This window comes from Struthio camelus, chromosome 14 (assembly GCF_040807025.1).
Source record: "Struthio camelus isolate bStrCam1 chromosome 14, bStrCam1.hap1, whole genome shotgun sequence".
Lineage (NCBI taxonomy): Eukaryota > Metazoa > Chordata > Aves > Struthioniformes > Struthionidae > Struthio > Struthio camelus.
This window is the reverse complement of record NC_090955.1, coordinates 13174394-13201770: the sequence shown is the minus strand read 5'-3', so window position 1 is coordinate 13201770 and position 27377 is coordinate 13174394. Positions and strand designations below refer to the sequence as shown.

The window sequence follows — 27377 nt, the reverse complement described above, 5'->3', positions numbered from 1 at the left end:
CCCGTAGCCCGGGTGAAACGACTGAGTCATGTGCTGCCGAGCCGACGTGGCTTGCTCTGTGCCCAGAGCCTGCTGAGCACCCGGCATCGGCATAAGGCAACAGCGGATGGCTCAGCCCCACAGTTTAAAGGCTCCTTGGAGAAAGGAAAGTCTTTCAAACCTTTGTCCTTGTAGTAATTATGAAACAAATATTGGAATAATTTATTTAATTAGGATTGTAAATATACAGCTGGGTAGTTTTTCATATTTAATTAAGTTCATGATTTTACAGAGTAGCAGCGTTTTTGTTTATCAGGTCTTCTCATTCAGCTAATTTCATCTTCCCACACGCCCCTTCACTCCATTCACTAAGCTGCTTATTAATGAATACTTTTAACAGCAGTTGAACCAACCTTTTCATAGGTGCAGCAGTACACTGTACAGTTTTGCTTGGCTGCTCTGATCTTGCTTTACACATAAGAATATTTATATTTCAGAAAATAAAATAAGCATAAAGAAGAGAAAATCATTTTTACTGCATTACATAGGTTGTACATTTTTTGGCAAGGGTCACTGTTGTGAGTACTTCCACTGAAGTCAGTGGGACTGCTCTCCTCTGTTTGATTGTGCATGTGTGTGCGTGCAAGTTTTCGGGCTTGATCCCGTCCTGTTTGTGGTTTTATAAATGTGAGATATCCTTTCAGACTTGCTTGGGTGCAGTTGCGTTGTGTTCTTCCCTTCTGAGGATACTTGTCCCAGAGAAGTTATTGGTAGTTCCCAGTTGTTTTAGGCTATTGAAGAAAATTGCAATTTGTAATTCACACTGATGTTCCTAAACAACTGTTCTGGCAGAATATATTGCAAACAGGTCATGGAAGTGGTTTCAGGTGTCCCAATTTTCAAAAGCAATACTGTAGCACTGCATCTTCTGTTTGCTTCTATCATTCATTTATGTGGCTTACACTTTACTGTAATAGGTCCAAGATTGTGTTTACCATCTCCATTCTGATTTTGTCATCATCTTTCATTTTCTGACTGCATTATTATTATTTATAGGCTGAGCAATACTTTTAATCATCTGTGTCACTGTTAACTTATGAATATGGAGTAGTTAATGGTAAATGGAGCGACAGTGAATATTGATGGCTTTGTGTGTTTCAAAGATTGTTGCGTGATCTTTGTCCCAGGGGTCCCTCTGAAAGCAGTGCATACCTCTCTGTTCCTCACCAATGCATCTGGTCTTCAGTAGGGACCTGGGACTCCAGTCAAACAAGACTCTTAACTTCCTATCTAGCTTAAATCATCTGAACAGTTGCACGGAAGTCAATTCAACCTTGCATGCACAGAAATTTAGGTACTTTCTTGAGTACCTTGCTACATTAGTTCTTATTTAAATGCAAGGTTTTCCTCTCAGATTTCTTCATTAGTACTCAAGTCTGGCCTTCTGATAGATATGTGTGTCTACAGAATGGATTGCTAAGGTGTGACCACACAGATCTGAGAGAGAAACTTCCTTACGAAAATGGGAACAACACGATGTGCTACTTTGCCGTATGAAACTGTAGCATGAACGTGGTCAATTGATACAGATATCTTGACAATGCAAGAACCGATTCTTTCATAATCTACATCAGATCCATCAATATTCTGGTCACTGAAATATGATAAGCTGAAAGCTTTGGCTAGATCTGTAGAAAATTAGTACTGGTTCTGCTATTTGCTGTAGGGAATTTCTTGCTTGGTGCTGGTATCTGAAATTTTCTTTTAATTTTTTCTATCTCATTTACTGCTCTTGCCTTGGAGAAGAAGGGGTACACACGGAGGAACTGGACAGTGAACTAGGTAAATCATCCATCTCTCATTTTGGTGTTTGACTTCAACTGCACTGTTTTAAGCCTTTGATTGCTTACTTTCTTCTTTGTGTCATTTTGCATCTTTCAAGTTTTTTGTTTCAATAAGGCCTAATTTAGCAGCAAGACTTCCCTGGCCCAAGAAGCATTAGTCTTTCCATAGCCACAAATCTGCAGTACCTTTCTCGCTAATTCAGAGTTTGAAGAAGAGAGTTAAAAGAGGGCCTTAATCTCGCAAAGTTTGTTCCAAATGGTTTATTCCTGGACCCTACGAGAGTCAAGGGCTTTTCCATTGGCGTTGCTGTCTCCGGAAAAAAGCCCACTGATGCCAAAGTTGAGATCAAGTACCTAATGGTGCCTTTTCAGGACTGGGACCAAAGACATTTCCCACACAAGAGAAACAAAGTGAGGTTTAGGAAGTTTAAGTATTATGCAGAATGCTTTTGCTGACCTTGGAAGTGAAACAGTAAAACTTTGTACCGCTGCACACGGTTTCGTAAACAGATGATTTCAGATGATGTGGTACAGTTTTATTTGCTGCATCTTTTTTGTGAAGAATGCTGTCTTAATATCTAATCTCGGCGGTGCTCTTTCTGTTTACACTGATGGTGGAGGTAGTTGTTATTCCTGTTCAGCTATGCTCTAGTGCACTTGGAAAGTTGAAAGGTGTGAGAGGTTGCATAGCATTTTATTTCCACTAGGTCTATTATTTTGCTTTAAAGAGGATTGTATTTATAGTTTATAGTACTGCGCACTGGAGGATTGTATTACCAGAGAATTAACCTCTGGTTTCTGTAATGACTTGCAAGTGCATTCTGCTTCCCACTTTGCTGCGATGGATACGTCATCAGCAGCCAGCAGTTATTGACTGGTCTTTTAACAGTACTCAAAGAACTACTCTTCTGGATAATATGCTTGGAATAGTGTTGGAGGCCTAATCTATTTTAGAGCAAGAATTTAGCAGGAATTACAATTTGAAGGAGAATGCAGTCACTTGAGTTGCATGTCAGCATTACACACAGCCCAGACAGATGGTCACCAGCAGACCAGTTAGCATCAGGAGTAGGTGGATGCCTACCAATAGCCTGCAGGTGTTTTTCATGGAGGCCTTCACAAAGGGTGACTTGAAATAAGAAAAAGGGCGAAAAGCAAAATTAGAGGTAATAATGAAAGAGAAATGTTCCGTTTTTTCGGTCTGATATCAGGATCCAGTGCAAGAGAAGAAGGGCGGAAGAAATAAATGCAGGAAAACTCATTAATTGATAAGGTTGACCCCAGTTCTACATGCACTTATACGCACAAGTGTTTTACTCTGACATTATGAGATGTTCCCTTGGTTTTAACGCAGATAAGCTTTATTGAGGTCACAGCCCATGGATGTATTATTGAGATCTGCAAATATTGCAGTGTGAAGAAAGACATTTTCAAATGGTTCAGTTGGTTGCAGCAGCATTAGTGATGGAGCATGAAAACATATGGCCTATTCACTAACTGTACTCATGATTAGCATAAACGATTTGTTGCCAGATATTTAGCTCCTTAGTTTTTGTAAAGCTTGTTTTCTAAGTGTGAGAAATTAAAACTGGAAGCATTTGCATGACTTTTTATTTTCCAAAGATGTGGATTTAATATGGAGCAATAGATCACCTCTCTTTTGGCATAAAGTTGTACGAAAGAACACGAAAATTTAGCCTTTGTAGTAGAACTGGACACAAGCGTAAGCAGATCCTCCTGGACTCACCCATGCAGGTGATACACTGGTGTCAGCTCTAGCTCCTTCATAGTGATGCAAGGATGTGACTAAAGTCCTTGGTGGTTAGAGAAAGTCTTTAAGAATCCCTCCATCCGTCCCTTCCATAGGGCAGAATACTAAATAAGGGGATCTCAGCAGGAATTTATTTATTTGTTCATATAATTTATTTACCCCAGGCTTAAAAGTATAAAATTGAATATTTACCTGTTGAAGTTACCTGCTGACAGATTTTCTGGGCCTGCAAAGTTCTTCATGGATATGCCAAAATAAAAACTATGGAGCTCACTCAGAGTCTTAATGACACAAAACATTTTTGGAAAACTTGTGTTTATGGTACAATCTACTGCTCAGGGTCATCTTCAATTTGGTAAGAAAAGTAAAATAGGAAGATGAAAATTGTAAAGCAGCTAAGGTACTAGAGTGTGCAGCATGGCTATGGAGAATCCTGACTAACCTTTTGCTTTAGAGAAATTTCAGAAGCTTTTAGGAGTCTGAAGGCACATCTACATAATCAACAAGTAATGGGTTGAAAGCAGCGGTTTGGGTTTTTGGTTTTTTTTTTCCACTTCTGAGAACACAGAATAGTCTTCCTTAAATGGAGAGCTGCAGAGATGCGAATCTGACCAGTAGCCTGGATTGGTTTGGGCATCGTACCATTCTGAGGATCAGGACAGTGCGCGTTTTCTGACTTTCCATGAAAATTCTTTAGAAGAAAAAAAATACCAAAAATCATTACGAAGAGAAAGAAAGAAAGAAAAATATTTATGTTTGAGCTTTAAAAATCAAAAACACTTCACAGTCCAAACAATCTCATTTTAAGGCATTTGCACATTATTTCTCCCTCCCTCCCTTCACCTTTTTTTTTTTTTCCCCAGCTTGATCTCTTCACCGTTCAACTTTCACCATAGTGCAGATTAGGAATAAAATGGCTGCCACAAATTGTGATTTTCCTGATTGCTTGCTAGGTCATAATTTAATTGCACTAAAACTCTTTAAATAAATCCACAGTGCTTTCACCGTATGGGAATCCTTTGCAAATCAGATGGTGCACTTTGCAAGAAGACTTTCAAGACTGGCCTGTAGATTTTAATTTCCACTCACATGTAGTCTTCCTTCTTGCACGGCATAGAGCAATATCAGTTTCCAGAGAACTCATTTCAGATTGATCTGTTGATAAAACTGCGAAGTATTTTCATGCCCAAAAGTTAGCACTGGCTTGCATTTAATAGCTTATGTCTCAAGGAATCCAAAGACGTTAAAACTGATGAGCATTAAATAATGATGAGAATGGAAAACCTACCTTATATCGGCAGATAAGGGACATGTGGAGCAAAAATCGTGAAATCAGTTTCCTCTAACATTCAGCCAATTCTGAACACAAACATAAACTTTGAGTAATTAGTCCATGTGTGTTTGTATAGATTCTGTTCATCTTCAGTCTGAAAATATTTCTATCCTTATGGCAACATAGCCAGAGACTATAAATACAGAACTAGATAGTTACATTTATTCTAATTAATAGGCCATTGGATTTTTCAGGCTCACCAGTTGATGCCATGAACGAAAATAAATCTTTGCCTTTAATAATAGATAAGCACTGATTATGTACTATTGGTCTTGTCAATTTAGTGATAGCCTTGAGGAATTATTTTGCAGGGGGTGTTTGAGTGGACATCCTATTAACTTGTCTTATCTGACAGTGGCTTTTTCTTCTTGTTTATTTATTAAATGTACAGAGTCTGTGGGTCAGGGACTACACTTGCACAGTCCATGGCGTGGTGGAGCCTCCTTTTGGGTTAATTCACAGATTTCCGTAAAAACACCACTCTATGTTGTTAATAGGATGGTTTATTTTAGTGCCTACAGCCAATGGGAACATGGTATTTAAAAAAGAGTGGGACAAGGATCAGGCCCCTTAAGTAACACATACAACTTTAAAAACCTGAAAAATAACTGAAGTGATTTGATTACATTTGCTAATGATAGTGCAACGTGCTTCCAGTCTAGAAAATCAACAGGAACAAAAGTGGATACGTTTCCAAATGTTAATTTTATCTCCAGAACTGTTTTTTGTTAATTATGCTAATTAAAAAAGGAAATTGCTGTTACATATGATTATGGCAACATGTGTTTTTATATTAAGCACTATGCTGTGAAACACGTATGTGTGTGGAAGCGCCCAGTGGGGTGGTTTCCGAATGCGGGCCGTTTGTGTCAAATTCACTGAGTCTGATTATCAAAGTGTGCTTTTACGTTGGGCTCAGGGGTCAGCAAAGCAATGTAAATCCCTAAGAAAGGTGTAGAAAAATACCCTCTTATCAGCAGTGATATGATGCTTACGAGCAGAATTGGCCCAGGGAAAGGAGATGAAATTGGCCCATCAAAATTGCTTGCCCGAATCTCACCCGTCTTCATAGGCTGGCACTAAAATCCTCTGCCTTGCAGCCTGCATCCACTGCTGTTGCAGTGCCTCTGCCTCTGGCCGCTGTGCCTATGGCAGTCCAGCCAGGAGGAACTTGAGGCACTCCCAGACAGGAAATTTGTTGCTCATTTGCTCATTTAATGCAAAAAGCAAATCTGAAATTGATGGACTATGACATCTTCCCCGTGATTTGCTAACCCAGCACTAGTCGGACAGCTTATGATGTTGGTGCCGTGCTATGCCATCCTTTAAAAAGGAGGCCTTGAGCACCCTGAAAGCTGTGCTGGAATCGAAGTCTGAGCTGCTGCTGAGTCTTGTACCTTCAGCAAGAGTGGGTACCTGTTGGAAAAAATTCTGCATTGGAGGCTTCAGTAATTCTTTTTCTATTTCCAGAATTGCCTGCTGGTTGGGAGAAAATTGAGGATCCCGTATATGGTGTCTACTATGTAGAGTAAGTGCTGCTCTGTGGTTCTGGTGTGGCTGTTGGGCAGAGAGAAACTCTTTTTCCTGCGGGAGTCTGGACCCCTGAGCACATCATGCTGAGGAGGAAGAGCAGCAGCCCAGGCCCTTGCGCTGGCATGGAGGTGGCCAAGGGGCTGTGGTGGGAGAGGGCAACCGTCCCCTGCTGTTCTCACCCTCCTGTGGGATCTGCATCTCAGCCTGCTGCCCTTGCACCTGCAGGAGCGTACCTGAGCCCCTCTGGCACAGCCTCACTAGTGAGCTCGGGGGAGGCAGGAGCACCCCAGGGTCGAGGTGAGCTCGGGGGAGGCAGGAGCACCCCAGGGTCGAGGTGAGCTCGGGGGAGGCAGGAGCACCCTGGGGTCGAGGTGAGCTCGGGGGAGGCAGGAGCACCCCAGAGTCGGGGTGAACTCGGTAGAGGCAGGAGCATCCTGGGGTTGGGGAGGAGGGCGCTTGAGGAGGGAAAGAGCATCCTGGGTTCAGGGTGTGCAAAACCCCAGCACCTTGCTGCTCAAAGGCCTGAATTCCCCCATCAATGCCTGCTTTTTAGTAAAAGCCCTAATTTGGAAAGGTGGTGGGTGATCCTGACTCTTGTCCTTTGCCTAAGCAGAGCTCTCTTTAAGATGAGATACGTTTATTCAGACAGTATTAACAAGCGTGTGATTAACTGAGCCTGATTCCCTTAGTATAACAGAACTGGAGCACACAAAGCAGACCACCAATTCAGTTATGGATAAAGAAACGCTCAAAAGGAGGAATAGAAATGTCTATGTGACCAAATAACCACTGTCGAGCTGTTGGCATTGCTTTGTGTTGGTCTGTGCAGAATTACGGGTTTAATGCAACTCTCTCCGGAATTAGAACAGCTTCTTTTTTTATCTACGTGACAGAACGCTCCCTTGGGAAACCAGGGATCTGAGTTTTGTTTCATCACTGACCCCATAAAATGAATTTTTAATTATGTGTATACTCTTGTCTAGTAGGATGGCTTATGATAGCCCTCAGAATAGACACGGAGTACAGTTTCTGTCTGCTTTGGCTCATTTCTGACCCTGCCATCTGTGCCTAGGGAAATAAGGTTAGCAAGCTGTGTAATTAAGGCTTGACATTTATTTACCAAAGACATCAAGAATATTTTTCGGCTATTAAATGTCGTGCCAAGAGGTCTCTCCAGCGTTTTTCCTGTCTCTTTATATGTACGTACCTGTTAATTTTGTGGCACTCCTTAGTGATGAAGTTAAATGGAAAAGTAACAGCAATGAGACCTAGGTTTATTCTACTTACTATCTATCAGCCAGTAAGATGTTTATAATTTAAGCCTTTGTCTCTGTCTCTTCCAATTTGAGCACTTTCTATTCCACTTAAAGGTTTTCATTGAGAAAAATCTGTATCCCCAAAAAGTTTAAATTAAATCACCTTTTAGAAACCACTATCATCTTTCTTAGCTTTCTGAAAATCTCTTGAAATTGGAAATCTCTTGCAAAATTCATGATCTTGGTTTTAGTTGCTTATTTGATGAATTACGTACTTTTTCTAGTGATTTAATATTGATCTTTAGCAGAAAAATTCTGAACAGAACTCTCTAGTGTGCTTGTATCATAATTACTTGCAAATTTGTGTTTTTTGATAAGGACATCTGGGACAAGAGACAATAAAATAATAAGTTCTTAATGGTAAGCTTTGCCTTGCACCCAAATACATGTTTTCAGCTATTACAATTAACCCTACCACTTCCTTGGTAACAGGAACTGTTTGTAGTGATGGAGAAACTTTTACTCCACTCTAAGAGAGACTCTAAGAGAGACTGCAGATATTGGACGTGAACATTTTTATCCTGAGGGTAACCTCCTCCACTCTTCAAGTCTTACACAGAGAGAGGCCTTGCTGTATATAGCCATTTCAAACCATCCCTGGGATTAATGTCAATAAATAACTGATCGTACAGTGGCAGATTAAGGGTTGTTTTTCTCTATTTTGAAATCACTTTCCAAATGCCCTTTTCTGCTCTGTTTTTCCCAGTGAAGCCAATTCAGTAATGGTGTTCCTGGTGGTAGGCTGCTGTAATTTGCTCAGCAAAATTGTAGCAAAATCACTCTTGAGCAATTGCTGTTGAACTGTGATGAGCCGGTAATCTCAGCTGTAGCACTCATTCTCAGCAAATCCCCCAAACTCTGCCCACGCTGCCTGGGTGTCTCTTGCTGGTGATCGTTTAGTTTTAGAAAATGGTTAATTCCTCTGCAGAGTGCATTGCTCTTCTGCTGTGGTTGGGGTTGAGGGTTGTTTTGTTTTGTTTTGTTTTTGTAATTCCCGTCTTTTCCTGAAATTGGTAACAAATATTGACAATAAACATTGCATTTTGGGTCCAAAGCAGCCTGAGGGCCCTCCAAGGAGAAGAGCTGAAGTTTCACCGAACACTAGTTTCCACTGGGAGTATTTCCTGGTAGCTAATTCTGTATATATTTAGATTCATCTAGAGCCCAGCTTTTCAGCTCCTAACCTGCATGCAGGCAGATATTTTTCAGACTCTGTTAACAATGTGCATTGATCAGATAGCTGACAGATGTTACCAGTTGTTGGGTTTTTTCTAACTTCCGTGAGCCAGGGAATGACTGCACCTCTGGGAGTCTGATTAAAGGGGGGTTGATATAGGCCTGTCTTTTAAAATGCAGTCAGACAGAGCCCCTTTTCTACTTTAATCTCATTTTTCACAGATAGAAGACCGCTTTAATGTATTTGTAGGAATTAGCCATTCCTACTTAAGACATTATATCAATACTGCAATCCTCTTGTTTTGCTAAATACGCTTTTGGCATAACTAGGTGAGCATTGCTCCGTATGTGCTGCTGTTGGGTTCGTTTGGTATTTTGCTCCTTTCCTGAGAGGAGTTTTGAGCCATGCCTGTCATTCCTGCTTGTCGCATAAAGGGTTTCCTAATTTGTTGCTCTTTTTCTTCCCCAGCCACATCAACCGGAAGACACAATATGAAAACCCTGTTCTTGAAGCGAAGAGGAAGAAACAGCTGGAGCAACAGCAACAACCACCAGAAGGTTGGCATCAGGGCGGGTGTGATGATTGGGGTTTTCACTGAGGGCATGTACCCTGCCTTGAGTTGGCAGCCCCGTGCTGACGTGTTTGTCCTTCCTTCCATAGCCCTTGGCATCTGAAGGCAAAATGGCATACGTAGGAAAGTTTACATATGCTCCTCACAGAAGACGCAGCAGAGGAGAAAATCTGAAACATATAACCACTTTAATTTGGTAGCTTGCAGCCCTGTAATAGGGAGATGCTTTCTTTTGGATGTCCTTTATTTCTAGAAAGTCTCTAGGCTTCCCAGAAATAATAAAACCCCACTTTTTCTCTTTATACTGCCCCACCAAGTTTACTCAAGCTGGTGTTGTTCTAGCCTGCATTTGGACTAACAGGCTATATAAGAAGACAAGGAGTCAGCCTTTACGTGTACACTAAAGAAACATCTCCGCATGCGTGAGTTCTTAACCCCAGACATTTGGGTGTTATTGAGCTGTGACAGCTAAAACAGTTTGATTATTTTGAATCACTTTTTTTTATTGCAGCCCAACTGCAATGAGGGTCTTCTAGCATTTTGGTTTGTTGTGGTACCTTCATAACTTTCCTGTCCCTCAGCTGAACAGCAGTTACAGTTGAAAGGGAAGATAATTTAGGCCTCGATGTTCCTCCTGCAACCCCATTTCCAGCAACATCAGCTCTACTGCTTAAAAATCATTGGGAACAGATGCCATGAGAGCTGTGGAGAGCAGATTTCATACAAAACATCAAGATCGTTTGGATGCAAACCCTTTCAAGCCCCAAGTTTGTGTGTGAGCTAGACAGTCACAGCAGACAAATCAATTACCTGGACATAGAGAGTCCTACTGAATTGTTTTTGAACATCTCAAGTTATTAACCTCTCCATGGCTCTGCTTCCTCTCTTGTCAGGCTTCACAGGTCTTCTCTGTTCGACCCCCCACACTCGAGTGTGTTTATGTGCAGGAGCTCATAGTGCGGTTGTGAAACAAGTAACGTTTCCCTCTCTGCCCTCTCTAGAATGGACAGAGGAGTGTCCATCTCTCCCACCACCCGCTGCTCCAAACCATGTTTCAAACAACCAAGAAGCAGTTCGGGAGGCACCAGTGCAAGGTAACAACCTTGTTAAACCAGTTGTTAAACTGCAACAAGGTTTTTCCTGAGAACAAAATTTCTTCAACCACCAGCAAAGGGAGGCTCTCCATCACTAGGGTCATAGGACCAGGGCATGTGACTGCCGAGTTCCCCTAGGTTTTGAGACCATTGGTCCTTCCTACCAGATGTGAGAGACAAAGGAGACTGCCCACATGAAAAGAGGATTGTGGCAATTCTCCATGGTCTTTGTAAGGTTCCAGGCCTTTAAAAAGGCTTGGTGAAAACAGGAGTTACCACATCAACAGGATTTGACAGCAACTGCTGGTGGCTGCAAATCCAAGTAGATGCATGTAGATCCCTTTTCTGCAGAGCTGTAGGGGCACCCAGGGACTAGGCTTTTGCATCTTCTAAACTCTACTGAGTTTAGAATGTGAATCTTATAAGAAGATCTAGTGCAGGGATTTCTTGCTGTTCACACAAGCTAACCTTCCCTTCCAACAAACCCCCCAAAACCCTTATCATGCTGCAATGTTGGTTAAGACGCCAACAGGCATTAACTTGATCGTATTTTAGTTTGAGAGCCAAAGCCAGTATCACACCATGTCTGCGCTCGGGGCAGGCAGACTGTCAGGTTAAAGTAGTTTTAACAGCCCCAACAGCTGCTTAGTATGTTTGGGAGCTGTGATGTGTGTACATCATTGGCAGTGTTTGGCAGTACCTTAATTTTGGAGAGTTCAGGTGTCCTGCTTGCATTTGTGAACTGCCTGAGTAGCTTGTTTCTAGTTTTGCCAGGGAGGGGTCTGGCTTGTGATTTAATGTGTTTCCATTTTCGTGTTTGTGCTTTGAATCCAAATGAAAAATTGAATTCAAATGTTTTTAATGTAGAGGGAGTAGGCGCTGAGGGAACATCAGAAGAGAGTTCTTGAAGATCCTCTGCTGTTTGGGGAGCTTTACTGAGCTTCCAGGCCTCCCTGCTCAATCCTTGACTGTCTGCAGTACCAGAAGGCAAAAAGGCACAAGTGCTTTGGGCACACATTGCTTCAGAAAAAGCTCCTGAGTTGAAGCTCATTAAGTCCCTGGCACCTCTGGGAAGCCCTACAGAGCGAGCAAATGATACTGGTAATAGAGGCTAGTGCAAAGTGCTTTTTCAAAAAGACCTACAGACCTGGGCTCCAGTCTTGCAGTCTTACTGTGGACCTACTTTAAATTTGAACTGAACATGTGCCCAAGCACTTTGGGATATTACGGCCTTATGTCTTAGTCAGTGGTACATGTATGGCCAACTGCTCACAGGTCAGTGGCTTGTCTTAAATAACCAGCTAGACAGGACATGATTTTTTCTTTTATTTGCAGCATGAGCTGAAACTTTGCCAAATCAGGTTGCCAGAAAGAGCAGAGAGTTTCACTTGTACCTGTTCCCAGTACAGGTGCTCTCTGGTTGTTACTGTAAGTAATCATAAGTGGGCTTTGTCTTCAGCTGTGTGTAAATTGTATAGCGAGCATGTGGCATTGCCCTCATCTGCAGAAAGCCAGAGGCTGGGGAAGGTGAAAGAGCAGAAAATTAGCTGGAGCATGTGTCATCCTGATAGATCTGGTAGTGGGTAGGGGGTGGGCTGGCCTCAGGAACTGGGGAACGCTCCTGCGTTCTGCAGTTCGGATATAGTCTCCGAAGGTGAGCCTGACAAGGGCACTGCAGTCCCGGGCTGCGCTTGCTGCCCTGCAGAACCAGGGAGGGCTCTGCTGCAGGTGGCTCAGCCCTTCTGAAGCAGACCTGCCAAATATGACAGCATCCAAAGCCCCCGGTGCCTTCCCATGGGGAATTAGAGTAATCAGACTGGCAATAGGGAAAAGCATGGGAGGTCTGGGTGCGCTGGCATAGCGAGAGGATGCGTTAGGCATCGTATCAAAGTGCCCCAAAACAGCCAGTCCTCTTTGGGGGGAAACCTGCGAGTGTCACGTCGGTGTGTTACACCGAAAACAGAGCCAGGGCTGCCCAGGCAGCCGTGCGTGGCAAGGCAGGGGCCAGTCGCCCAGGGGGTGACATTGGAAACCATACCTAGCTGTCCACCCGTTCCCGACTGCCATCCATCAAAATTTTGTGGCAGAGTTACAGGAAGGCATTAGCCTGTCTCAGCACCGCTCTGCGTGGCTTGTCCTGGCACTCACCGATGACTTTCCTCTCGCTTTTGTTCCTTCCTCCTCCTTTCGCAGCGCTGCTCCCGTCTTCTCGCTCACCCTGGGCAGCTGCTATCTCCAGCCACCCTTGGGCCAGGGTTTTCCGTCCCTGCCAGTGCTGCTGGGACATGAGCACAAGGAACAGAGCAGCGGGTGTTTTGTAGATCTTCTCATCTGAAATGAGACCTTCTCCCAAATGCTAGATGTGGGATATAGCCTATGGTGCAGACTAATGTGCTACTCTTCCCTCTTGCTGCAGGGCAAGTTCACGCTGTGTCTGTAGGCAGATGGCAGCAAGCTTTGCTTACTCCGCTTGTCTTTTGAAACAAAAATTAGCCCAGCACCAAGCACTGGGTAATATACGCTACCTTTCAGCCATCCTCATTACCTGAGACATTGGGTTGCACTTTGGCCAGCAGGGCTTTTTTTGCATTTTGGGGTCTGAGCAGAGCGTCTGCCCCCAGTGTGCAGGATTACCATATTTGTGTGCTCCCCTTCAAAGGCAGAAGGCTGCAAGTCCTCACTCTGCCCCCTCATGAATAATCTTCAAATATACTTCTCCCCCGCTCCCAGTTGAGGGCTTATGAGCCTCAAATCCCCGAGCTCTCCCTCAAGGTCTGCTTTCTGAGCAGCGGCCCATAGTGGTGCTGCTGAGGTTTTTGAGAGTGTGCCAGCTCTGCTGGCTGTAATAGGCACTGCTGATCCTAGAGCTGTCACCAGAGGGCTTAGTGACACAGTCTTTTCCTCTCTAAGCATCAGAAACAATTAAAAGTGCAAAGGTGCTTAGTGTTGGCCTTGTGAAGTACAGCAAATTTTCAGAGCTTGTGCAACAAGCTTTGCAAGGATGGGCTTTTATTTGGAGAGCACCTTGTTCTCTCTTCACTGTGTTGCCTGAGAGCATTGTTAACAGCCCTCCAGCACAGCCACTCCTGTCCTGGGGTGCTCTTTGATCCCTACTTACAACAGCAATGTTTCATCCATAAAAGGCAGGGAGTAGAAAGAAAATGGGCAATGCTTCAAACAGTATCTGAAGAACAACATCAGTATCCTCCCCCTTCTTCAGAGGAGGAGGTCATAGGGTGGTAGTGAAGGTGGTGGGGAAGGTTAGATTAAAGCGTGTCTTGCTAGAGCTCAGAAATTTTTTCTTGCACAGTGGGTTGGGAGAAGGTCAAACGGTTAAAAACATAACGATGCTCCTTTTCCTAGAAATTCTCCCTGTGACCTCCTTCCGTCACAGGCGTTTGTGCTTCCTTCCCAGCCTGTGCAATTTGGCATGCTCTGCCCAAGGAACTGGCAGTTTGGGGACAGAAGAGACCCTGCGTGGCAGTGCCGAAATGCCCCAGCAAAGCTATGGGAGCTGCCTTAGCGCAGCATCTACTTCTGATAGCTAGAGCTGAATCCTCTATCTTTGTGAACAGCTAACTCTACTGTATTTCCTCTTCCCAGATGGCTGTAACCATCTGAGGACAAAGAGATAAGAAGAATATTGAAGTCAGTTACGTCAGCTCCAATATATTCCGGTTCCCAACGCCAGCGTATTTCCCTCTTTGTAGGCTCAGGGCTTAGGCATGTGCAACCACAGCTACCACAGGGAGAAGCAGTAGGACCTTTCCTCACTCATTTTGCTGCATGACCCACATAGTCGTGCAGTCCATTGCCTTTCACCCAGTGAAATGGGTGGAGTGGGAAGAGATGCAAGTACATTGGAGTTTCTGTCCCAAAGCACTACTGTATTTGCCCATGCAAAAAAATGGGGAAGGGAAGAGGAAAAACAGACCAAATGTTATCTGCCTATTTATAGATATTTCTAAACTTCCTAAACAGGAAAACCCTTTTTTACCCGAAACCCTTCTGAGTTGAAAGGGAAGTTCATCCATACCAAGCTAAGGAAAAGCAGCAGGGGATTCGGCTTCACTGTCGTTGGAGGGGATGAACCGGATGAATTTCTCCAAATCAAAAGTTTGGTGCTTGACGGCCCCGCAGCATTGGATGGCAAAATGGAAACAGGTACCTGTGCTTTAAATCCAAATCACCATGCCATGCACCGTTTCATCCTAGTGCTGCCCAGGGAATGGGTGAGGAGTAGTCTATTCTGCATTTTCCTGCGTGAAGGTGCTGAGAGCGCGGTGCCCAGTGGGTGGCAAGGAAACAGCAGGCTGGTTTGTTCTGGCTGAGATTAGGCCCAGCATGGTGAATTCCTGTTAGGAATTACCTGAGGCCACAGATCCTGAGTTACGCAAGGAACATCACAACCTTAAACATCCTTGTCTTGCAGCCACAGTGTTAAAAACAAATCATCACTTAATCAATAGCTAGACTTCAAGCCAAAGTGGGTCTGAGATGTGGTGTATGGCACCATATTTGAGCAGTTGGTAGTTGAGAGCCTTCCGTTATAGCCCTCCTGTGCTCCCAGTTTCATTTCAATCATACATCAGTGTAGCACAGTGCATAACAGTGAGAGCTGGGCTTCGCAATAGCTGTTAAATGGGCCATATATTGTCGTTTGAATTTATTAATTTTTTGCATGAGCCAAATTGCATTTTCCACTGTCAGAAACATTTATGCATATGACAGCATTATGCAGAGAATCCATTGTGTATAGATAGTTCTTGCTTGCCCAAGCGCGACTACTGGTTTTCCTTGCACAGGTATTTAAATGATGCTACTCCACTGTGAGTAGCACCTGTGGATGCTGCAGATCAGAGCTCTCAAGCTCGAGTCCTCAGACTCCTGGGGGAGCTTCATGCACAAAAGTGATGTGGCTAAATGGGTTTGGTATATCTGCCTGTGTGTTCTGCAGGGGATGTCATCGTCAGCGTGAATGATACCTGCGTGCTGGGCCATACTCACGCTCAAGTTGTGAAAATCTTCCAGTCCATTCCCATCGGAGCCAGCGTGGACCTTGAACTGTGCCGAGGCTACCCTCTGCCCTTTGATCCCGATGATCCCAACACAAGCCTGGTTACGTCCGTGGCGATTTTGGATAAAGAGCCGATCATTGTGAACGGGCAGGAAAATTACGACTCTCCGGCGAGCCACAGTAGTAAAACGGGGAAGGTAAATGGCACAAAGGAAGCAAGGCCAAGCAGCCCAGCTGAAGTCTCTTCCAATGGATCCCATGGCTACCCCAATGATACGGTCTCTTTGGCGTCTTCGATAGCAACACAGCCTGAACTCATAACTGTGCATATAGTGAAAGGGCCTATGGGCTTTGGTTTTACTATAGCGGACAGTCCTGGTGGGGGCGGCCAAAGAGTGAAACAAATTGTAGACAGCCCGCGGTGCCGAGGCCTGAAGGAGGGCGACCTTATAGTTGAAGTCAACAAGAAGAATGTGCAGAGCCTCACCCACAACCAGGTGGTGGATATGCTGATTGAATGCCCTAAAGGGAGCGAAGTCACGTTGCTGGTGCAGCGAGGAGGTATGTCTTCAAAATTGCTTGAAAATATTTTTTCTTGAAAGAGATGTGTGTCATGATAGACCTGCTATATACAGTAAAAATTATTTATTGTTTTGCCGTTGAAGCTATGCTGGGGGGAATGTGCGTGTAGTTCCCATGCACACATGCCTACACACGTCTTCAGACAGTGGATAAAGGGGTGAGGTACTTACAACTTTACTTACGTGACAAACTCTGATCTTGTGTGCTTGTAAAGCTTAATTCTTTTAAATTTGATACGGACGTATCTTGAGCTGTTTGGGGAGATGGAAGAGGCTGGCAATACGTGGTGCTTTGTGATTTACAGTGTCCAGAATCAGACACTCGCTAAATTTTCACTGTGGAAGGGTTACACCTCGGCTGCGTTTCAAGGGAGAAAGAGAGAAGGAACATCACCATCCTTGGAGATGTTCAGAAGCCACCTGGACAGGGTCCTGGGCAATGTGCTCTAGGTGAGCCTGCTTGAGCAGAGGGACTGGACTAGATGATCTCTTGAGGCCCCTTCCAACCTCAGCCATTCTGTGATTCTGAGAGAATTTAAACTTCTCCAAGCTGTAAGCAACTGAAGTGTTGCTTGCAACCCCCAGCCAGCACTGGGAGGAGTGTTTTATATAAAAGTACTTCTCTGAAATCTTTCCAGATTCTTCTGATTGTAACAGCTTAGCAATGGATGCCTGCCAATTTTCTGGGGGGACAAGCTGCTTTCAGAATTTGCAACTCTGGTGTCTTATTTTTGAAAGGCTGTTTCAAGAAGCTGAGGACATTAATGCTGCAAATAATACAGTTCTGGTGAAAGCAGTGCTTTTCTTATGCTCCTCCCTTTCCAAGTGCTTACTGTATTTTTAAATTTTGATAGTAAATTAAAAAGCAGATAACTGAATATATTAAAAGTTCTCCAGTTTTGTATACTGATTTCCAAAGTGTGAGTTCCTTAAAGAATTTCAATACTAGAGAGGTATTAAAATGTACTGTATTCTCATGAGTAATTTATGTATTTGGGAGAAAATATGGTTGGAAGAAAAACAGCAGCTGCTATTAATCCTCCCAGAGAGCACACATATATCTGGTACCACCATGCATTAATTATTTGAATTGTGGCTGACATTTAATAATCCTTCTTATACCTTGAAGGTCTAATGAAAAGATTTGATGAGGAAATAAAAGTATCATTTTAATAAGGTAGTAAATAGTTCTCTGGTAAAATTGCTGAATCTCTTTTCTTTCATTTAATCAAGATACTAAACCCATATTGACTATTTGCTATCACCTTCCCACCTCGATGTCCTTGAACCCCCTCCTTCCTGCCCTCTATCAAGGCCCTAATATTTCGGTTTGATTACAGAGTACTTGCAGCTCCAAATTTCATTCCATCATGGTACAGGACACTGTAACCGTGGCGGCCCTGGATCCGCAGTTAATCATTGAAAGGTGTTTTCCTTCACATCCAGGAGGAGGAGAGCTGTTTGGGAAGGTGGTTAGTTGTGGCGCGCAAGCCAAGCAGACGCAGGTTGCCATCGCAGCCGCAGCCCGGGGAGCAGGCGGGTTTGTTACAGGTTGTGAGATGGAGTTGGCTAAGATCACCCGGTGCTCAGAGCTGGTGCACTTGGGTCCTGTCTCCAGTAACTTCACCTTGCGTTACCTCTGCCAAGTCTTTTATCAGAAGCACCATCCCCAGACAACGTGCCGCTGTTTATTTTGGTCCGATTACAGAAATGTATTTGGCTCCAGTGTCTGCTAAGCTCCTTCAGGGCTCTCAAAGTACTTTTTCCGCTTCCCTGCGACTTGTCTTTTCCTCCTCCTCCCTCTGGTGTCCGGCGAAGAAAGTGCTCGGAGAGCCTGTCAGCCCCCGTGCCTTAGTGTGACGTTTGCACGCAGCGAGGCTTTGCACGAAGCATCCCTCCAACGCTAAGACTGGTGTTCAGAGCTGTCCAAGGGATTTGTCAGAAGTGATTACTAATCAGGCAGAAAAATATCAGAAAGAGATGTGTAATATACAGGAAAAGCTCTGCCTGCTCCAAGCTGCTGGTGCACTCCCAGTGACTGGGTTTAATTGTTAAAATGCAAAGCCCACAGCCTCTGACAGCAGCCTGTAAAATATTTGATGTAAAGTGTCTTCAGCTGAAGCTCTGCTTACAGGAGCTGGTACGTCCTGCCATTGATTTTGAGCAAGGAACAGAAGGATGATTTCAGGAAGGGTGAGGCTGAAATGCTTGTCCCCTGCTCTGCTTCTCGTGTATCATCTGAACATCGTTTGCAGGACTCCGTAAGGGGAGAAAAAATATATTAACTGAGAGAGGGATGATAGCAGGTCATTGAGATTTTGATTTCAAGAGGCCCTGTAGAAAAACTTCTCTTACCTGTGTAACGAGATGCTTCCCCTTTTCCCCTTCCTCCTAGGGGTTCATATTTCCTTGCTATCATTTTCCTGTTTAATCTCTACATAGCGCTAGATAAAACTGCCAAGGGATGTGTCTCAGTCCAAACTTCAGCACTTGGGAGGTTCAGGAAGGAGGTATCCCAGCTGGAGCCCGGGTGCGGAGGGCTGCAGGGCAGATTCAGCCGCACGCGAGAGCAGACCCAAAAAGCTGCTTTAGCTAAACAAAGCGAAGGGGCTGAAGGGGCAAAACTATTGTCCCTAACTATCAGGTAGGAGAGAGAGAGAGAGAGAAGATACTTAAACCAAAGAGAGATCTTAGCTTAAGAACAAACAGATATAGTTTGGCAGTGAGTGATTTTAAGCTGGAAATAAGAAAGCGCCGACCCGTTAGAGCCTTGGAGGAGGCATAAAGCCTGTGTTGTCAGAAGGCGAAGCTCAGTAAATTTTTGAAGGGAATACAACTTGGCAACCCAGGAGGTCCATTCAAGGGCTGCACACCTGAAATTAAAGCGGTGCTGCTAGTTCAGAATGCAGACTTAAGCGTATGGTTTTGTCTTGGCCTGAGGTTGCGCATTGCAGTTTATTTTGAAGAATCATTGTTAAAAAGGCCAAAAGAAAAAGTACATCCTCATTTTTGTATATTTGTAGCTGAAAAGGTTCTTTTTAGCTTTGAACCTAACAAGTAAACAAAGCACTTTTCTCAAAAAATGGTACTAATAATTGCCTTTCAAAATATGTTTTTCATTGAAGTCTTGTCTATGCAAAGTAATTGATTGAAATAAGTAGTTCTTAATTACTGCTGCAGAGATTCTGTTCAGAATCAAAGCAACCTTTTGGCAGAATAATTCCCCTGTTTTGCTAATGAATTTTATTCTCAGGTAGTGTGGCTACACTGGGACAGATAGGGGGCAATTCCAGAGTAAGTAATTCTGCAAAACTGCTGTGCTGTATTTTGTTGTGTCAGTAAGATCCAACATTTATCTCAGGGAAAATATTTGTGTGCTTTATTGGTGTATTTTGCAAATTACCTCCGATACTTTTTTTTTTTCCCCCCATCAATCTTAGGCCAGTCTTCAGTACAGCCATCTATATGGTCATCCAAAAATATTGTGACTGGTGTGTGTTCAGTTACAAGAACTAAGCTGGGTAGTTTTTCTGCATGTCCAAATGGGTGGAGTTTCCCTTCAAAGCTTTCACAGTTAGTGCTCACTAGCATCTGTACGGGCTGGAAGGTCAAAAATAGCATAGACCTTGAGCCTGATCTAGCTAATCCCCTCAAAGATGTGTTCCCACTTTGCTCCAGATCAAACTAAAAGCACGCAGGTGAAACGTCACTCCCCATGTGCAAATCAGTAGAGTTTCTGATAGCCTTTCCTGGTGCAAATTTACATTAAATTGAAGAAGGGAAATCAGTCTTTTGAGACGTGTATGAGATATATGCTGGAGTTTCAAAACCAGTTGTCTTTTGAGGGCACAAGAACCTCAGCCACACCTGTTTAAATGCTCATCAGTGGGCACCCGAGGGCTTGCCTCTAGCCAAAAGCAAAGTCAGTAGCAAATTCCCTTTTCAAGGTTCAGCTGAATGGAAGATGTTTCTGGGGAGGCCTACACCAATAGTCCTGTTCCTTTGGTCCTTGACTCAAAGGTCTTAAGCAGGTCTTATAATGCGTATACCTTAAAGAGAGATTTGCAGCAATAGAACAAAATTGCAAAGCTTTCAAGCAATAAACCTATTAGGTCAGCTTAACTATATAGACTATGTGTTGCTGTTGCAGTGATGCTCTTGGCATGTGAGGCTAATTAACCTCCACTGCTCCCCACAGAAAGGCGTTAACTCCTTCATCCAGTGGTGAAAATGTGTCCTAGAGTCAACTGCTCTGCACCTGGCAGGTCTTTCTGTAACCTAGGATGGGAGGACATTTTTCTCCCTATTTATCTTGTGTTCAGGCACTGAAACATCACATATTAACAAAAAGAGGAATGTCTTTTTCTTTACGCTGCTGGCTGCAGCTTCAAGCTCTCCCCAGCCAGGGCAGCGAGAGTTAATGGATCATTAAGATGCAGTGGGAAAACTTTGCAAACAATATATCATAATGGCCAATAATTGCTTGCCCATTATAACAGCATGATGGAAATCAGATTGCTCTTTGAGATCTAGAGTGTCAAAATGCAATGCTGCAGCGTAAGGGAGCAATGACATTGAACATAAAATATCCGGGCTGGGTGAGATCCAGTAATGCTGTTAGTTTCAGAGGACATCTCCTCGGTACTCCTTGCTTTCTGGCGCCTCCGTGAGCGCCTAGCGCCTTGAATTTTGTAAGCAAAAATTGGCAAATGTCTTTCTACATGTTTCTTGAGATATCTCTCCCCGATAGAAATGGAGTCGTTTCACCTTACTGTCCTTACCAGAAGTGCTGGCAATCCATCATTAAACGGTAAGAGCCAAACAAAAAAGCAGTATCTAATCTCGCATCGTTGGAATTAGATCTCCTTCTCAGTTGCTGTCCCTAATGAAGTAAAGCCATGGTAATTAGAGCTGCAATCAGCTATTCAGTGGAGGCTTGAACTCTTTTTGAACAAGCCACTCACTTCTGTTTGCCCTTTAGGCTCGCAGTGAAGAGCGAGCTGAAAGTCATGCCACTTCAGCCTCTAGCTGCCAGAAAATTTCAAACTGTTGTAGCAGCTGCTGAATTAGAGAAAGAGTGAGTCCAAGTGGCATTTAGGACAAAATCACAACTTGGGAGTCATATGACTGTTGCCACAGAGCGTGTTTGCCTTTGCCAAAGCTTCTGGATAGGGGAAAAAAGTTCACCATTTCCAACAGCGCTTTCACTTCTTAGCACAGAGGGAGCAGAATATTACACTGGGGTCTTTGTCCTGCGCTTGGATCCGTCGGCACCGCCGTGGAAATCTGTCCTGGCTTAACTCGGAGCTGCCAGTGCGGATGATTTTGCAGGACGATGGCCCAGATGGCAGCGGTTTTCCAAAGGGCCCCCACTGGTGGCAGGTCCTTGGGGCCGGACGGGGAGGTGAGGTGTCCGCAGCTGGTGCGGTGAACGTGGGCTGCATCTGCGTACGCCTGCCCAAGACAGCATCGCTGCCCCTCTCCCACTGCCGTGTAGCTCTGCCTCACCTGCTCCTGCCATGTGCTGGATGCGGCTTCGATGTCTCCTGAGATGAGACGGTTGCATCTTCTTTATCCTAGTTTTTCTTTTAATGCAGATTATTTTTTCCCATAAGTTAAACTCTTCTATTTATTCTCAACCAAAAAGTGGCTCTCAAATCCTTCGAGGCCCTCTTTCACTCCTGTCTTCCACGGATCACCTCTTGAAAATGGTAATTCCCTCCTGTCCGCTTTCCTCGCTTCCCTCCACATCGGGGCAGCTTCTTGCCTCAGCAGGAACAGGAGCATATCTCCCTCCTCTCCGCCGTCTGGCATGCTCAACTCACCTCTCATTTCTGGAAAACCCCACTTCCAGTCAGCTCTTTTTTCCTTGCTTCTCCCTCCTTACCTCCTGTCAACCACCACCAGTCACCAAAGCCTCCCAGTACCTTCTGCACAGGTATCACCCTGCTTATTGAATTTCTCAGCAATTTATCAGTTGGTATGGGTTATTTTGAGATGTACATAATTTCTGATACCGTAGCACGAATAGTACAACCAGAAATAACTGGCGAGGGTGTTATTTTTGATAGCTTATGAGTACTCCTAATTAGTGGTAAATTATACGAAAAAATTATCAGAATCATAGTAGGTTTAAAGAAGCATATGTCCCTGTGTAACGCCAAGATTTTTTTTCACGTTCATTATGATTCCTGTGTTACAGATTTCCTGATTAAATTGGGAAACTCATTTGGCATATACAAATCTATCTTCAAACATTTCCTACTGTTTATTTTTGTTCCTGTTTCCTTTAGAGAGATTTGCCTGGGAAGAAGCAAATCAGTTTTTAAGTTGGTCTACAAATTGCGTTAAAATGAAATGTTATTAAAATATTTTACGATGGTATCTTTCCATTTTTTGAAAATAGGCAACCCTAATAAAAAAAATTGCATGACTAGCTAAACACTAAATCAGGTTTAATACAGTTTCAGCACAAGTTATCTAGTTTTCATGAATTATTTACAAGGAAGAAACAGGTCTTGAGGAACCTTTATTTGGGAGTAGTTGCATCTTTTTTTCGAAAGGACTGAGTCTCTGATATTCTTTTCTCTCTGTTAAGTGGAATTACGTTCTAACAAGGCTGAAAAAGCTGATGAGACTTTAAAGCAAGTTTTGATGTCACATTTACTATTCTCTTACAGTAGTATTCTGATTATGGACTGTTACATGAAGGAACAGATACAGAAATGAGTTGAAGTCAGAAAAAGAAAAAATAAAGGAAAAGTTGCACATTTTGATATTTTTAATAAGAAGTTTGAGGTTCACACCCCTTATTAGAATTGCTTCTGTGCATGTGTTTCAATCCACTGTGCAAGCTAGTTTTCCTCTGAAAAGCTTCAGAGTGTTAGATATGCCTTTTTGGGGCAATGCTGTATGTTGTTATGCAGCACAATACACTGATCACTGGTAATTGGTTTTGTAAAACAAGCCAACAGCAACTTGTTTTCCCTTTGTGATAAAAATAAGCCGAGCCTAACACGTAAAATCAGGTCGCCTTATAAATAATGTAATATTTTGGGATTATGCAGAATTTTTCTCCTTCAAAGTGCTTGACAGGAGTTAACCTTAGTGACATTAACCATTTGTTTCTGATGATCTCTATTTGCAAGGCCTGGGGTAATGGTGCTTACCAAAAACATACAGGGTGAAATTTTGGTCCTGCTGAAGTTCGTGTCAGGGCTTCCATTAAACTCCAGGAAGCAGTAGGTTTCTCCGAGGTTTTGCGTGCCTACGAACGCCTGCAGCCGCACAGGGTAATCCTGGGTAGCTTGTTGAGCCCCTGAATAGTCTGATGTGCGTTATGGATGTTCATAAAATAGTGCCTTTGCAGGAACTGCTTAATTGGCTTTACGAGGTCATGCTGGAGTTTCCCAGTGCAAGGCGTCCAGTTGAAATGGGACCTTCCAGTTCCAGTGGCAACCTCAAAAAGCCCAAATACTTAAACAGTAGGCCCCCAAAATTTCAGAGCTTGGCTTTAAACCCATAGGATCCAAAAATACTGTATCTTTTTGTCTTTTTATTTCAAGCCTCTAGCATTCATATTCGACTGCCTTTTCTCAACCCCCGAGGCTAAGAAACTTCAAACAAAGCAGATTCTCATATGAGCACCTGACTCCAAAAGCAACAGCTTTAAAATATTACGGTCCCAATAATAAAAAGAGAATTGGCGTCACCAGCATGGCGACATTTTAATTGCCTGCAGTGTTTTCCTCTCTCACTGGTGCAGTGCAGGTGAAGTGCCGATGTTAATCTGTCAGTCATTGGGGGCACAAGTGTTTTCCCCCAGCTGCCCTTAATTAGCTTTGTTGGCACCGATTCTGTTGCAGAAATGAGTAAGCAAGCGAGGAGATGCCTGTGAAATCCATGTTCAGGTCAGGGTTAGTTTTACACAGATTGTCCTGCTTTTCTGTGGCAGTATGGCCTATCTGTGCTGTAGCTTGTGTCGCCCGAGCTCCAGAGCTGCTGGGAATGGTAAAACAGGGTAAAACAGTTGCTGATTCATTACTTGGCATTTTGTTACGTGCTTTTCGTTTATTTTAAGGGCTGCAATTGTTTCCTAAGGGTTTGAGATTTTACATGAGCTTAGTTTAAGGCCAGGAGGAAACCTGTTCTTTAATCATGAAAGAGGTGAACAATTAACATATTTGGAATAGCAAAATAATTTGCTTCACCTAATCTTGCGTATTCACAAAACCCAATAGCGATGTTGTGCACGTTACGCTCACGGCTGCCTCTCTGTGGCAGGAAATTTGGATCTGCTTTAAAATCAGTAAGAAAACCAAAGCGTTTGCTGAATGCTGGAAGTAAAAATTGTCTGAAATCTTCCTATCAGGATGTTTTATTGCATGAACCACCTTATCTTTCAGAAAGCAGTAGGCTCTTGTACGAGAACAAAACTGGAGATGGCTTGGCCAATGAAAGATGAAAGCTCTGAAATAACCTTCTAAAGGCTTGTTTTTTTCTCCTTAGCTTGAGGTTTTAGAAGTGTTTTTTTTTTTTTAATGTTTTGATTTGGTTTCAGTATTAAATGCTGAAGTGGTATAAGTGGAGCGACTCAAACCCACGCAGTGTTGCTTTATATCAGATGTGATGTGATGTAACACAAGGTGGCACAGCAGAACCTAATACTATGCATTAGATAAGGCAGATTTAACTAGAGATGTGCCTCCCACTTCATCCTCCAGTTTTACACAGTGGGAAGTCGAGCAGACTTGGAGCTGTGCAGCGGCAAGCGCTGTATTCCACCCGTTTTTTCCTCCCACCCTTACACACCACCTGTGCGGCGTTTGGGTGTGCGTGTACTTGGAACTAGCAAGTTTTTCTCAGCCACATTTTGGCTGAGCGTGGTGGTTGCTGCCCTGATTTGGCATGATAATAACCAGTCATAATAGAAATAATGAGCTATTGGAAATTCAGAAATGGTCTTAAATTATCACTGTAGTTAAATGCATTCGGAGAGCCCTTAAAAGAAATAGCAGGTGGGCAAAACTGAGGATGAAAGATGATTTTGTAGTGTACTAGTTGATGGTTTTGTTCTGAGACAGATGATGCTTTTTAATATATATCTGCATGTTTTTAATATATATTTGCATATTTCGAGGTCTGTCTCTTCTGAATTTAATTGATTTTTGCTCCCCCCCCCCCGGTTCTGTGTTGGGACTATTTTGTTTGGTTTTCATATTAGTTTTTTCCTGGTCAGATGGAGTTCCTTTTTATGACAGTAATAGTAATTAAAACTGTAGCAGCTTTGAAAGCCAGTTAAAGCAATGCCTTTCGTGCCAGAAAAGCCAACAACACACCGTGGGTTGGACTTGAAGAGTTCGTAGTGCAGGCGCATGGGACAAACGCGGCAGCGGAGGCTGAGATTGCGAGAGAGGCTGCAGGTGGCTGAGCATCCTGGGCTAGGTCCAGCCCCTGTGGCTGGAGGCACATGAAGATGAATATTGCATTGGTAAGGATGTGGCAGGTGAATATCACTCCCTAAGAGTTTTGACTCCGTCCTTACCCTCAGGGGGTAGTTTCTGAGATGGACTGTTACATACTTGAAGTGTATTGAGGCACTTTTATATATATTTTAGCAGAAAACTGTATTTTAAATTGAATAAGGCTATGTTTTGCGAAAGCACGTGCAGCCCCCACTGTCCTCCAGGAAGAATTTTCTGTCTTCACTTGCCCCACGTGCATGCGCACCCCCAGGGCTGAATCTGCCTAAGCATGCAGTAATTATTAGCTTATCATTAAGGGACATGATTTATTAATAGCAATATCAAACTCATGCCAAGAGGGCCCTACTTGCAGGCGTTCCCTTTGTGCAGGCTGCTGTAGAAATACGAAATAAGACAAGCTATCGTGAGCCCGACTGGAGCATGTGAATTCACACCTTTAATACTGCTGTATTGAGGCTGAAGACTCCCTCAGAGCTGAGCAGAGCGAGGAGGCGTGTGACAGCAGTGAAATAGGGTTTTCCCCTGTAGCCGGGTGCTCAGGGCCGGGAGCCGCCTTCCCCCTGCGCCCCCGGAGCCTCGCCGTGGCTGGGCGGGCGCTGGGCAGCCCGTCGCTGGAAATTGAGCCCCAGCGTGAAGAGGTTTGATTTTGAAGGGCTCATGGGGAAGGCTAGATTCCTTCCTGCATATCTGCATATGTACAGTTATGTAGGCATATATTTTTATTTTCTTAAGGGCATTGGGGTCTTTATTTACCTTCTGATTATGATGCTCACCTTCTCAGATTCATGAGGTTTAGGAAATTCAATGTGTTTGCACGTATTTGTTTAAATATTAGCAGAGATTTTCATCTGATTTTTTCCTAGGAAAAAATCCTTCATTTAATGAGCTTCATAAATAAAATTATAACAACTGCTGACATGCTTTCAACCATAGGCTAGATTGGTAATGATAACACTAATTCTCAATCTCTTTATTATCTTACTGTCTTGGCATTACTGTATGTATCTTACTCCATAGTTAAATTTGTATTTTTATAGTAATTAAATAGCATTTTATTAGCCTATATCTTTTTAATTGCGTCTAAAATCAATTCTGATTTGAGGTGCTGAAAACATTACCTAGATTTCCATTACAAGGGATTGTTTAGCATCTTGACCAAGAGTGAGTAATTGAGGTTAATGCAGTTTAACATCTTTAGAACTGAAATTCCTGTTAATGACAATAATATACTATGCCTCGTTATGTGTTTTGCCGGTGCCAGTGGGTTAATAATACCCGAGATGGTCTCTTGAAAACGACCCTTCCTTAGCTTTAGCGTTTTGGAAATGTGATGTCTGTCACTTAACCTCATAGATACCAGACGTTATCTATGGTAGGGCTAAATTCCTTCAGTGTAGATTATTATTATTATTATTATGGCTTAAAGCTTGTATTGCATAGCTTATTTTTATGCTAGTGCAGTAACGCAGTTGTTTTGCAGATTGCAATGACAAGCAGAAAAGTTAGGCCGTTGCAACGTAGGGGTTTTCTTCTTGATGGCACTCCTTATGGCTGCGTGCAGACTCGTGTCTCTTGCCTGCCAATTATTCCGCTATGTTTTCTTGTTCTTTCTTCAGTCTGGAACAGATCAACTTGCATCTTTTTTTTTTTTTTTTTAGATAGTGTTCATCCTTTAT

General features: G+C 43.3%; 1 protein-coding gene across 50 annotated transcripts in view; it reads left to right on the top strand.

The window, feature by feature from the left end:
• Positions 1 to 27377, top strand: part of MAGI1 (membrane associated guanylate kinase, WW and PDZ domain containing 1) — a 351119-nt gene that overhangs the window by 281607 nt on the left and 42135 nt on the right. For 17 of the 50 annotated variants that reach the window (XM_068906857.1, XM_068906850.1, XM_068906851.1 and 14 more), the window contains exons 7-12: positions 1783 to 1821; positions 6398 to 6455; positions 9422 to 9510; positions 10526 to 10618; positions 14600 to 14782; positions 15576 to 16196. In XM_068906857.1, the coding sequence (XP_068762958.1) occupies positions 1783 to 1821; positions 6398 to 6455; positions 9422 to 9510; positions 10526 to 10618; positions 14600 to 14782; positions 15576 to 16196 (1083 nt within the window). The remainder of the gene's footprint in view (positions 1 to 1782; positions 1822 to 6397; positions 6456 to 9421; positions 9511 to 10525; positions 10619 to 14599; positions 14783 to 15575; positions 16197 to 27377) is intronic. The other 33 variants (XM_068906858.1, XM_068906855.1, XM_068906844.1 and 30 more) reach the window with 5 other exon arrangements.